Source organism: Momordica charantia (genome assembly GCF_013281855.1).
Source record: "Momordica charantia cultivar OHB3-1 chromosome 4 unlocalized genomic scaffold, Mcharantia_2.0 BLBB01000004.1, whole genome shotgun sequence".
NCBI lineage: Eukaryota > Viridiplantae > Streptophyta > Magnoliopsida > Cucurbitales > Cucurbitaceae > Momordica > Momordica charantia.
Window position 1 is genome coordinate 22,640,388 of NW_028275162.1, and position 13,814 is coordinate 22,654,201.

General features: G+C 35.1%; 3 protein-coding genes across 5 annotated transcripts; 2 read left to right on the top strand and 1 right to left on the bottom strand.

Moving 5' to 3' along the window:
- Positions 1-1,038: 1,038 nt before the first annotated feature.
- Positions 1,039-3,890, top strand: LOC111012024 (Leucine-rich repeat protein kinase family protein). Of its 2 annotated transcripts, XM_022286050.2 has the most exons (3): positions 1,039-1,191; positions 1,392-2,534; positions 2,943-3,890. In XM_022286050.2, the coding sequence occupies exons 1-3, from the start codon at positions 1,083-1,085 to the stop codon at positions 3,611-3,613; spliced, it is 1,923 nt and encodes a 640-aa protein (XP_022141742.1). In that variant the 5' UTR covers positions 1,039-1,082; the 3' UTR covers positions 3,614-3,890. The 2 variants fall into 2 exon arrangements, with proteins under 2 accessions (XP_022141742.1, XP_087979635.1); XM_088123509.1 differs by lacking the exon at positions 1,039-1,191 and having other exon boundaries at positions 1,198-2,534.
- A 3,856-nt stretch (positions 3,891-7,746) lies between these two features.
- Positions 7,747-9,971, top strand: LOC111011798 (HSP20-like chaperones superfamily protein). Of its 2 annotated transcripts, none has more exons than XM_022285693.2 (3): positions 7,747-8,053; positions 8,710-9,023; positions 9,106-9,971. In XM_022285693.2, exons 1-2 carry the CDS (start codon positions 7,915-7,917, stop codon positions 8,994-8,996), a joined length of 426 nt encoding a protein of 141 aa, XP_022141385.1. In that variant the 5' UTR covers positions 7,747-7,914; the 3' UTR covers positions 8,997-9,023; positions 9,106-9,971. The 2 variants fall into 2 exon arrangements, with proteins under 2 accessions (XP_022141385.1, XP_087979452.1); XM_088123326.1 differs by having other exon boundaries at positions 9,112-9,971.
- Positions 9,972-10,272: 301 nt separating this feature from the next.
- Positions 10,273-13,700, bottom strand: EXO70C2 (exocyst subunit exo70 family protein C2). The gene has a single exon (XM_088123325.1). It carries the CDS (start codon positions 13,376-13,378, stop codon positions 11,255-11,257), a length of 2,124 nt encoding a protein of 707 aa, XP_087979451.1. The 5' UTR covers positions 13,379-13,700; the 3' UTR covers positions 10,273-11,254.
- Positions 13,701-13,814: the final 114 nt, after the last annotated feature.

Here is a 13,814-nt window from a genome sequence, read left to right on the forward strand (position 1 = left end):
AGAAATATTTACCAAACATAGTTCTATTTTCATTTATTAAAATACCATTAAAAAACATAAAATAGAAATAAAAAATAAGAAACACAATTAAGGCATGATAGTCGTAAAAGTACCAACTCTAATACTTCCTACGTTAACTTCGCTAGAAAAAAGTAACTAGAGGGAAAAAAAAAGCTCACTTTCTTGTTTTAGGCTCAATTATGGCTCTTAAATAGATCCAACTAATTTAATTCTATTTATACCGATTTTCTATTCACACAAATATTCTAAAATTATAGACAATAATATTTTCCATGAATGTTTATGTCATGAAGTTAAAAGTTGTTCAAAACATTTTGACTAATTATAGTAGGATTTTTAATGCCCTTTGTAGAGTATATAGAAACTAAATCAATCACAAAAGAAATACAAAAGACCAAAATGTATAAAGCTACTTTTTTTTAACTTAAAACCTATTTAGCAGTACTCGATAGAATAAAAAATATATATACATATTTATTTATTTATATTCATCCTTCGTCAATATTTTCATAAATAGGAGCCTCCAACATAATATTAACAATCAATTGAATCATGACAGATTGATTTAGTGAGCCAATAAGAACTAAAGTAAATTTCTTTAAAAAAGAAAATAATAATAATAATAAATAAGGACCCAGATAAATAATAAAAGTTTTGGAGAGATTGGTTGAAACCATGGTGGCTACCTATTTATGATTTTATAAAAAAAAATTAAGTAAATATAGACGTAAATTATATAATATTAATTTTATAGTTACAATTATACGTGGAATTCAAAATATATATTATATGTGTGTATTTTTATTGATATTAATATATTTGCATGGGTATCTTTTATTATTTTTTAAGTAATCTCTATATTTTGCCAACTTCAAATCATAATTCAGATTTAACCCTCCAACTAAAAAAAAACAAAAGAAGAAAGAAAAAACTAATATTTTCGTGATATGGGCACATTAATCATTTGCCTTGGGTTAAACGTAGGTTACGTTACATATTAGACGGCAATGGCGTTCATGGCGGAGGCCCACTTTTGGAAGAAATCCGTCAGCTTCCCATAAATGTCTAAGAATCTTTCTTCATCATCTCCTAGTCTGATATGGTTTTCCATTTTTACAAAGTCAACCAATGTTGTTGTACCCTTCAACTTCAACACGTTTGTGTACAATGGTGAGCCATCTTCTCTCTGATTTGCCCTATTGATTGACTCTCTGGATTTTACTTGGTCCTCTTCCCTCGCTTTCAATTTTCGATTCGATATTCGGGATAAGCTCTGTTTTCTTCTTCATCGCCGTAAATGGCGCGCCGGAGCCCGCTCCGGCTGTGTTTTTTGTCGGCGGTGTTTGTCATTTCCGTGTTCTTTCCTGCAGGAGAGGCGGATCTTTCATCGGACACGGCGGCGCTCGTGGCGCTCCAGAAGGCGATGGGCGCTAGTAGTCGGACTCGCCACTGGAACCTCTCCGATGAGACTCCCTGCTCGTGGCTTGGCGTCAAGTGCGGCGGCGGGAGGGTCACCGAGCTGCGGCTTCCCGGCGTCGGACTCGTCGGGGAACTTCCGCTAGGGCTTGGAAACCTGACTCAACTTCAAACCCTATCTCTCCGCTCTAATATGCTTTCTGGTTCTCTTCCGTCTGATTTTGCGAACCTCCGCTCCCTCCGCAGCCTCTACTTGCAACGGAACTCATTTTCCGGCGAGATTCCTCAGGTTCTGTTCAGTATCCAGAGTCTGGTTCGCGTGAATTTGGCTCATAACAAGTTCGCCGGTCCAATTTCGTCTAGGTTTAGTAATCTCACGAAATTAGAGGTCCTGAATTTGGAAGGCAATCAACTCACTGGATTTATTCCTGATTTCACCGTTCCCTCGCTTAAGACTCTCAATGTTTCTTTCAACCATCTGAACGGCTCCATCCCTTCGCAGTTTTCCGATCAGCCAGCCAGTGCCTTCGACGGCAACTCGCTTTGCGGGAAGCCGCTGCACCCTTGCGACGGCGAGGACAAGAAATTATCCGGCGGAGCAATCGCCGGTATCGTTATAGGAGCGTTGATTGCATTCCTAATCCTCATTCTCATTTTGTTCTTTTTATGCCGGAAGACGAAGAGAACAACTGGTTCAATGGATGCTACGACGACGACCTCCAGGAGAATGTCCTCGGAGGTTGAGAACCCAGGTACCGGTTACGGTGGAAGTGGGAATGAGAGGAATCTGGTGTTCTGTGGGAAAGGAAAGAGTGTGTTTGATTTGGAGGAACTGTTGAAAGCATCTGCAGAGGTGTTGGGGAAGGGGACTTTTGGGGCAACTTACAAGGTAGCTCTGGATGTGGGGATGGCTGTGGTGGTTAAGAGGTTGAGAGATGTGAGAGTTCCAGAGGAGGAATTCAGGGAGAAGATTGAAAGCTTGGGGATGATGAATCATCAGAACTTGGTCCCCATTAACGCTTACTATTATGGCAGAGACGAGAAGCTTCTGATATGTGATTATGTCCCCATGGGAAGCTTGTCTGTACTTTTACATGGTGAGCTGCTTCCTTTTAGTTACCTTAGTGAAATTGCAAAACTCAAGCTTTTAATTTGAGCAATGTTCATGAGTACAATCAACAATTAAATTGGAGCATTTTGTGATTTAGGATTTAGAGTTTGATTACAGCAACCTTTCTAGTTTAGGAGTAGTTTGCACATTTCAATTGCAACTAATGGAATGGAATTAGAATGGCTGAGATTGAATTGCAACCAATTTCATAAGGTTAGTCTTAGGAGATTTTTGTATTTTTCCTGTTATCTTTTGATGGCATTCTTTCTATTGCAACTTTGTGCCTATGGTTAAGAAACTTGTTTGAAACAATCACATGTGCTCAACCATTAGTATTTTGCCGTGCCTCTGGTTAAGTTAGAGCATAATGTCTATGGCTGTCTTGTGGGTGCAGGCAGCAGAGATGCTGGTAAGGCTCCATTGAAATGGGAAGCAAGGGCTGGCATTGCGCGCGCAGCCGCTCGGGGGATTACGTATCTTCATTCTCGACGACCTCCGACCTCCCATGGCAATATAAAGTCCTCAAACATTCTCCTCAACCAATCCCACATAGCTTGTGTCTCTGACTTTGGCCTCACTCAGATTGCAAGCCCCACATCCACTCCGAACCATGTTGCAGCCTACCGGGCCCCTGAAGTCACCGATCCTCAAAAAGTATCCCTGAAAGCAGACGTTTACAGCTTCGGCATGGTAATTCTAGAGCTTATAACAGGGAAGGCTCCAAACTCGCCGATGTTCAATGATGATGGAGTAGACCTCCCGCGATGGGTGCACTCGAAGGTCGAAGAGAAGAAGACAGCTGAAGTGTTTGATGAGAAACTGTTAGGACACAAGAATGGCTTGGATGAAATGGTTCAGCTTCTGCATCTTGCCATGCTGTGTACAGCTCCACACCCCGACAGCCGCCCCTCGATGGCGAAGGTGACGAGTCGAATCGACGAAATATATCACTCGATCTTACTGAAAGAACAAGAGACGGGCATCGATAAGTTTTATGACGTGGACAGTTCTGTTTCCCAGCAATTTTACTCGGCTGATTCAATCATGCTTCCACCTTCAGTATAGCAAGTTTACTCTGCTGAAGATTTCAAAGGAGAGCTGCTGACAAGACTATAGCACTAATTGAACATAAATTTGTTTGTTGATTCTTTGGTTTTGTGTCTCTCTGTTGTTATAATTGTGAGTTTTTCATCAGATTTTTACAGGTTTATTTATAAAGTTCACTTTGATTTGATTGTCTGATTATTATTATTCTCTTTCGGTATGTAATTTAAAACCGTGTTGGGTTGTATTTCAAAGACTCGTTCATTGTTTGGGAATTATTATTTTACTTTTAGTTTTATTAATGTGTCTAATATTCTAAAATTAAAGCTTAGGTCTACAATAAAAATTCATACTAAACATAAACTTAGAAATTAGCCTTAATTGACATAAAATTGACACATGTTCTTGATCAAAAGATCATGAATTTGTATTCTCAACCTCTCTCGTTTATACTCAAAATAAAAATAAAATCTTTTATTTTTCATGTTGCATAATTGATCTTCTAAGTATTCTTATATTGTCATTTTGTGATGGTTCTGTGCAGTTATAATTTGATTATATTCCTTTTCATAATTTTGGTTGAGTTCCTCTCTGTTATTTTTTCATTTTCAATCATTTTGTAACCAATCAAAACCTACAAGTTTTGACTGTGTGCCTTTTTGGAGGACAACATTAAAAATTGTGGAGCAGAGAGAAGTATTAATTTTTTTAATACAACATGTAGAGTAGAGATTTGAAATCATGATTTTTAATGGGGATGATGTACTTTAACCAGTTGAATTAAGTTCACGTGAAGAAAAAAAATTATTTAGGTATTTTGAAATAAAATAATAATAATAAAACTAACATCCAAAATAAGATCATTGAAAAATGAAAAGCAAATGATGAGCTGGTTCCTAAGATTTTGTAAACATGGCTAACACTTTCTTTCTATAATGCTCCCCAATTCTCCAAGTTCATCTTCATTTGAAGTTTTTTATTATAATTTTAGGGGCAAATCAAATCAATGCTCCTTGAGTATTTTTGCTAATTAATTTATTAATTTTTATTTTATTAGGTATGATTTTAAAACCGTTGACATAAAATAACAAGCATCCTAAACAAGGCAACAATTGTCATACATTTTTTTTTTGAAATTCATATTTTATTACATATTGGTGACATTGTCACTTGTCATACAACGTGTAGAGTGATGAAGTCAAACTTTAAAGCTGGGAGAAAACAATAAATTTATAGATCTTTTTGGAGAAAATAATTGTATTAAGCAAAGAAAAACCTAACTTTTGGTGCCATTCTGGAAAAATAGGATAGATGGCTCTATCTTTTAAAAATGATTTGAGAGAGAGAAAAAAAGGAAATAACTTTATGGCAATTATTGATTTAAGAAATAGTATTTAAGGCCTCTCACCCTGTTACAATAGAGTTCTAACAGGTAGGTTTACTTGGTAAAAGAGTAAATCTTTACCGTTTTAAACATAACCCTCACAGCTTCACTTTTTGGTTTCAGAAAAAAAAAAAACTTCATAGCAATGAAGATAATTGTCATCATCATGATCACTCATTTGTTTGCACACCTTAGCAATCCGAACAACACATTCTAGTCAATAAATTTTAATAATTTACGAAATTAATTTTAATTAAATATTTATAATGACATTAATCGTTTGAAATTACAATATAAGCATACCTAACTCAAACCTTTGAGATCAAAAGTGTATTTTTTACTTATTAGACTATAATTATATTTCTATTTTTTTAAAAAGATAAATTTGACAATTAATCGGTATATTTTATTTCAAAATTAATTATTAATACAACCTAAATATTATATTTACTTTTTATTTTAATACATTTATTAAAAAGGTTAAAAACCTTACCGTTATACATTATTTAAACACGTTAGAAAAAATAAGTGCAACACATGTGTTGTTAACTAGTAGCAAGAACGTGTAAGAGAAAATAGTAGTGAGAAAGTCCCAATGAAAATTAAATTTTTTTATTTCATTAAAATGCAGTTATCATCAATTCACTATAACTTATTTTTAGGGGAACAAGATGGAGTAAGACTTTTTTAGTACATTAACGTGGGTATAGACTATAGAAATTTGAACCTTCAACCTGAAAGTAGAGTAGGATTGAGGTCGAAGTAGGGATTATATTTTCCGTCTTGTTCCTAAAATTAAGTATTAAAAAAAAGTAATAAAAAAATGCTCCATTTTGAGATGTGTCGTCCTAGGCAAAATTGTTTTTCACATTCTTTTATCTAACTTTTTCAAGAGAGTTGAAACAATTTTTTTCTAATTGTTTTTGAAAGATAGGAACACCATGTAAAAAATATACATCAGAAGAAGGAGGTTAGATGAAAGCACTCCAATTTAAAGAATTCAAAGAAAGAGTTGAGACGAGACTTAAATAATTACTTACGGTTGCATTCTACTTATGAAATTTATGGCCAAAACAAAAATTAATAAGAGAAAGTAGATGAAGAAAATTTAGGAAAATGATATATGTTGGCAAATTTCTTTGTAAAAGCTAAAAGTAGAAGTTTATATTTTTTTTTATAAAGCAATAAACAAAGTCATTTTAGCGAGGAAATGAGCGAAACTACTCTATTGAATTTATAGGAAATAGAATCAAACATTTTGTTTGTTACCGTCCATCTCAATGTTCACATGAACAAATGATGCTTGAAATGAACTTGACTCTTTCATTTTTAGATGTGACACGTTTACCTTTAATCTAATCTGTTTTATTTGTATGTAAAAAATATCATTTAATATTCTCAAATTAATTTGATTTGATAAGTTAAAAGATAAATTTAAAAACGAGTAGGTAACAACTAATTAGGTTTAAAAAGTCAAGCCCATACCAATAGCTATCAAATATCATTATTCTATTCTTTTGTTTTTTGGTTTTTTTAGTAGCTCTCGTTATTCTATTATGTACCATTGTTTATAAACTTCAAATAATTAATTCTCATTAATAATGAGTTTGAAATATCAATATTTTTTTATTGTAATATGTTTAAGTATATACTAGATTCTCACTTCACACTATTAAATTCATGTACATTATTATTTTCTTTTTATCTAAGGTTGATTGAGATGAGAATGACCTTATATAGTTTAATTATTTTTTTATTTTTAGTAACCTTAATTAATTTTTATTTGTTGAAACATAACTTATCTTAATTGATTAAACACATATTACTATTTCGATTATTTGATTCTCACATAGTAGTTGGACTAAAAAAAGAGAGAGAAACCAAAGATAGCATAGCTTAACGGTAATTGACATATAAGAATTTCCTCTCGACATCTTGTACTAAAAAAAGAGAGAGAAAAACAAACTCTTTGTTTCTTTTAGTTTTTATTGGCTTGATTGATTAGAAATAGAATTGCGTGTCTTTACTTATTAATTATTACTATTAATAATATTATTATTGTTAACATTTTTTGTGTTTCGTCTGTTTCGTTTTTATCGTAAATAGATATTAATATACTAAATCTATCAGTTTCCTACCTTCAGTCATTTAAATTTTTATATTGCAATTTTCTCCTTATTCAAATTTTTATATCAGACAACATTCCCATGTTGAAACCTTTTATTTTATTACTTTTGAAAAAACTACAAATTTTGTATGTTCATTAATATGTACTGTTAAAAACTTAATCTAGATTTTTGAAAAAAAAAACATTTAAATTCTATTTTGGACCATAAAATTATATGCTTATTTCAACTTAGTCACTAACTTTCAAATACTCTAGTCTGAAAAAAAAAAAATTCAAATTTGGTATCAACTTTGAGGATTGTATCTCATTGGTAACTTAATTTTAAAAATATATATAAGTTTGAAAATTCTAAAAGTTTAGGAACTCGTTAGTAATTTAACAAAAAAAACACCATTTTAATTATTTTAGTTCAATAATTACAGACTAGGGTTTCGAAACATGACATTAGAGGTGATATTTTGTATTTTTAAGTAAATCAACGACTTATAAGATACAAATTGATAGTTTAGAATAAATTAGACAAGTTTTGATATTATAATTTATAATGAAAATTTTAAGGTTAAAAAATAAAAATAATGATGCACGTGGGCGGCACGTGATGGACGATGAGATTTCGGAAAAGTAGAAGAGTCTAGAATACAGTGCCAAAATGACAAGGGACGAAGAAAGAAGTTTCTGGAAATCGTGTGCCAGAAGATCATTTCAATTTTCCTGAGACTTTCAGTTGAGTTCCTTCCATAAATTCAATCTTGCAGCAGCTGCAAGCGTCGGTGCCTTCTGCGGAGTTGAAGTTCAATCCCTTTGCCTACAATGGCGGACGATTTCTTTGGATATCCTCTTCGGCGCTTCTTCTGGAGCCCTGCCGTGTTCCGGGAACCGTTCGGCGCCGTTGCGCTCTTGGACTGGCTCGAAACATCCAATGCTCACACCTTCAAGGTTAACGTTCCAGGTACCGCTTCAAATTTGGCCTTAACTGCCGATTACGCACTTCAATTTGAGGTTTTAGTCATTTCTGTTTGTAATGTCTCCATAATAGAAATTCTCTAGGTTTTGTGGATTGAATTGTTAATTTCTTTCCTCTTGCTTTAATTTTAGACTTGTTTTGTTTGTTCGGAGTGATTTTAAGCAACTCTTTCGTGTTCGGTTATTTGAGGAATCGTTTTATTTTTCGTACTTCAGATTATTTGTGAACAATCAAGGATCGAGCGTAACAAGTTCGAGTTTTAGACAGTGCTTTCTCTTTTGGATAATTCAATCGATCGTAATCTATGAAACTTGTTGAAAATTGATATAGTATTTTTGCATTCAGCTTTTGAGGTGATTAAATGTTGGTACGTGGTTTGTCTCTGCGTGTTTGATGGAAGTATGTGGAGAAAAATTCTCTTTCAGAGAAAGTGACAAACTAAAATTTTATTTGTGGTGAACACTAGTAAAGAAAGAATCAAACAAGAAAATGTTTGAAAAATTGAAGTCAATTTGTATGAATCCACCACATTCTGGCCCTTTCTCCACACACACACACTCGCTTCAAACACAGCTTTGATCTTACCGTGTAAGCTGCTATTTGGTAGATTAATTGGTTGCTGCTATTTCATGATTCTCTAGGTTTCAGCAAAGATGAGATAAAGGTCCAGGTTGATGAGGGAAACATTCTGCACATAAAAGGAAGCAGGGGCAAAGAGGAACCTGTTGCGAAAGATACCATTTGGCATTTAGCCGAAAGACAGAGAGAGAAGAGGGAATTTTCAAGGGAGATTGAATTGCCTGAAAATGTTAAAGTGGACCAAATTAAAGCTCAAGTCGAAAATGGTGTCCTCACCATTGTTGTGCCAAAAGACACAGCCACAAGATCATCAAAGGTCAGGAACATCAACATTACCAGCAAGCTTTGAGAATGCTATCCATATCCAAATTGATGTGTATGTTCTCTCCTTGGCTGTTAATAAATAATGGGCAGTTCTTTTTACTGTTGTTTCTAATTCTTTCTGTTTACTTTCGTAGGCTCAGCTACAAAAAGAGGTAAGTATTTTTTTTTTTTTAAATTTCAACATTTCTCTAAGTTCGTTTCTAGAGTAGGTCAATATCCATCTACGTATCAATATTTTCATCCGTTATATTGTTAACATATGGATATATGGATGCAATATAAAGAGTGTCAAAATATAAGTGATTTAGGTACAAAAATATGTAAATTTTAAACAAATAGTGTTTTTTTAATTATAGGAGGTGGAACTTCATTGTTTAAAATTGAGAATTGATTTTTATGGTAAAAACGCCAATATACATTTTATTAAAAATAAAAGATAGATTGATATTTATGACGTAGTTCTCAACTTGAACATAGTTTAACTGCATCTAAAATGTGTTAAAATTTAAAATTTTAACTAAACTAAGAGGAGCACTGACTAAGGCATCTAAAATGTGTTAAAATTTTAACTAAACTAAGAGATGTCGGTTCGGTAGGGTGGAACTCAACTCCAAGTTAAAAAATTTGAATGGAATCAACTCAATTTGAGAATATGCTTAAAATTTGAATGAAGTCAACCGGAAAATTGTGGCGCAGCGTTGATAATAGGTTAGTATGATTGTCTTATGATCCTAACCAAAATAATTATTTGTTAGATTCATTTTCCGATGTGAATTGACAATCATGTATATTATAAATCTTTTAGGTCCCTCGTCTTTTCAACACAAGTAAATTTTTTAGGCTTCTTATCTTTTCAATGTTAGACTATAATATCATATCAATATTTGAGGGATTTAACTCAATACCAATTGACAATGAGAAGAATAATTCATGTGTAACTAAAGGTCTACTAAGATCTAGATAAATGAGATTGGACCATGTTCCACCATTTTAATGCTTCTACTCAACTCACAAGCTTATGCAGTCAAGTTAGATCATGCATGTTACAAACATTTGTTATGTTTTTACCGTGGGATCATTAGCAAGTTGGACATACCTTTAATTTAATTATTTTTTAATTTTTAAAAATATTTTCTATAAAAGGGCTTTGATTAAAATATTTGCGTGGTTAACTATATTCTCTTACAAGTGATTGAATTCACAAGTTTTTTTGGTCGCACATTATGACACTTGTTTTATAGAATTTTAATTTGATAATATAAAATTTTAATCCAATAAAAATGCCATCAATTATATCATTTTCTTTCGAGAAAAAAATTCAAGTTAAAATTGGAATTACCAGTTAATATTAGATATTTATGTCAAATTAATATAAATGAATGTGTTCTACAAAATAACATTTAAAATTTAATATAAACTAAATTGATAAAAAAAAACTATGAAATTAATAAAAGAATAAAAGGCAATGTATAAATTACATGAATATTCGTAAAGACTTTTGTAGAACCAATATATAATTTTTGGACGCCTCCAAATACAATTCCTGCAAAACAAACATAGTTATCAAAACATTCTCATATATATCATTATAAATTTTTGTACAAAACAAATATGAACTATCTAATTGCAGAATACAAAACAAATGTGTTTATAAATGTACCTTCCTTTAGAAGGTTTTTGGATCAAACTTCAAACTTGTTCTAAGGTTTTTTTTTGGAGACTAAAACAAATTTTTTAAACTTCAAAGGTTAAATAAAAGACAAAAGATAAACTTTTTTAGATTATAACTATATTTTAACTCCCATAAATATACTTCAACAGTAAACAGATATTGTTATCTCTCGAAGTTCAAATCCTGAAAAAAAAACTATATTTTAATTTAAAAGAAAAAGAATTCAACCCGGGAAATATATACATGCATTATAAATATAATTTATATTTGGCTATTTCTAAGAAGAAAACAATGCAGAATCAAAGAATTACATTGTTAATTTGACAATTACAAGTAATCGTTCGGTTTTTAAAAAATGAGAGTGGGAAAATGTAACATAATAAAAAGGAGCAGCGGCGATTCAGCGAGTTGAAGAATTGCAGAGTGTAGCTGAAATGACAAAAGTAGCCTCAGCGGGGGCTTTTCAATGGTTTCTTTCTTAGCTTTTGAAAAACTTAAGGAAAAAAAAAACTTATATATAGAAGAAGAAAGAAGAAGAAGAAGAAGAAGAAGAAGAAAGTCTAAGAGAATGAAGCCTTGCCTTTTCAAATTCGTTTGCAGCGCCTCGGCGCTTATATTCTCCTTCTTGCCATGGTTGGGTTTCCATCGAATAGATCGTCAATGTAAGTTTCGATGTCTTCAGGTTGAAACTTGATGTACTTCTCCGTTTGTCTCCCCGGATCCAAGTACTGTGAAAACCTGCCTAGGAATGATCTGTAGGCCGGAATCATCACCGCCGATATCGATACTCTGATCTCCGATTGAAGCTGCTCGTCGCTGATCACCCACAAGCTCTGCGTCCTGTGGATCTCATCGAACATGGTGTTGAAGCTTTTAAACCTCTCCTTCAGCACTGGCTTTACCACTTTCCCGTGCACCGTCAATCCCTCGTGGTTTAAGCAACTCAACAGTCTGCTCCACGTCTCTCGCTGGTAATTCTTGTGGTACTGACGCAGATCCGAAGATCTCTTACGGTACCACGTATCGCCCACCAGTTCGTGGATCTCTGCGGATCCTTTGATCTTCTGCAAGATGTATCGCCCGTTGTTCATCATGAAGATCGAACTCAGGGCTATGTCTCTGTATAGCTTCGATTTCGCTTCCAGATTTGAGTCCAGGAGTTCCATCACCTTCGTCAGTTCCACGGCGAATGGCGATTGGTTGTCGCTGCTTGATTGGTAGTTTGGGGCTTGTTCGCCCTCAAAATGTGGCCGGCTGGTGGAATCGGCTCGCTCGATCTTCGAATGTTCTTTGAAAATCTGTTCCAGAGTGTTCTTGTACTCGCAAGCATATTTCAAGTAGTTTATGGTGTATCGAGTCAATGGATGGACGGCACCGCCCGGTACCGGAGTTTTTCCGGTGTCTGCTTTGATCGAGTTTTCGAGATCGCCGAATATACTAATCGCGGCCTCGCCGAGACGAGCGCGAGCAGTTGTGGTCTCTGTTTTGAGCTCGTTGGCGGATTCCTCTGGAAATAAGTCCTCCATTTTTGGGACCATGTCGCGGAGAGCTTCGTACATGTCAAGAAGCTTGAACAATTTCTCGGCGGAGCGCTTCGTCATCGCAACTCCTTCCGAGAAATTTAGGAGCTGAATCACAATGCCGCGAGTCAGATTGCTGAACAGGCTATCGGTGAGTTCAGGATACTCTGAAAATACAGATTCGGCGAGCTTCCGTTCGCCAGAGAACAAAATTGTGGCGCATTGCTTGAAGGTTTTGACCCACGTAGCGATCTCCCTCTCCATTGATTCCCAACTCATCTTCTGGATGTCGTCGATGCTGTGTTTCTCGAACCCTAGCTTCTGTAAGGCTTCCTCGAATATATTTCTTCTCGCAACCATGTAAACCTGGCAACATTCTGATTCGTATCCACTGGCAATCATTGCCTTGGCGATTTTATTCAAATACCTCACGATCTCGTCGGAGTAACCTGGAAAATGAAGTTGATCGGATTCAGCGTCACTGCGATCTGTTTCGGCAGCAGGATCCGTGTCGCTACTGCTTCGGGAGGATTCCTCAAGAAAGAATCGGAACTCCTCCTCCAAATAAGAAATTGCTCTCTGTTCAATGCTCCCGACGCGGTTAATCAACGATTTCTTCTCCTCTTCCAATTTCATTTCGCGGAGTGCATTATTGAGCTTCGATAACCGATCGACAGCTTCCAGAAACGACGATTCGTCCTCTGGCACCCGACACTCTCTCTCTTTCGCGTTCGATTCTGCATCGTTATTATATTGCTCAATCTTCGCATCCACGAGATCCAAGAATTTGTCGATGAACCTCGGAATCTCCACCACAGCATCATCCTCCCGATCTCGAGAATCGCGGAGAAATTGATCGACATCTTCAAGGATGGTGTGGAGATCATAATGAAGATCCGGTTCATCCTGCTGGGACGACTCTTCCTCCTGATCCTTCTTTTCCTCCTCCTCCTTTCCATCCTCCTTCTTCTCATGGTCTTGATCTTGATCCTGCTCCAGCTCCAGCTCCCGATCCTCCAATTTTTCTTCAGATTTTACATCGGCGTCGTCCGTGGGCGCGGCTGCTGCATCAGGATGATGATCGTGATCTGGTACCGCGGGATTGGCATCATCATCAACGCCGGATTTGGGGGCATCCTCCTTGTCAGCGAAGCTAGAGGTCTTGCGTAGGAGGTGTTGATTCTCATCAGGTTGGTTGCTGCTGCTCTTCTCCATTGTCGGGGAATGTGGAAGGCTGGGAAGAACGAAAAAGGAGGAGAGTTTCAAGAACAGAGATGCGAATTGTGAAGAAAATTATCCATCAATATGAAAATTTTGGTTTTGTGAGTCTCATCATTGTTTTTCTTTTTTCTTGAGTTCTGTGGTGGGATTTGAAATGGTCGTTGTGAAGGAGAGGAGAGAGAGCGGGAGTTGAGAGGAATTTAGTTATTTTCGCTCTGCACCTGATTCTGTGGTGGGACCCCCCTTTCTATTTATCATCCAAACCATCAAAAATATATTATTTTTGTATGTTCTAAGTTTCTAACTCCTATTTTAGTCTCCAATCCAATTTCTTATATTTCTTTCTAAATTTTTAAATATTTCTTGTCCTGTTAAATTATTTTTCCACATGTATCTAATAACTCTATAAAATTTTAAATTTATGTCACTA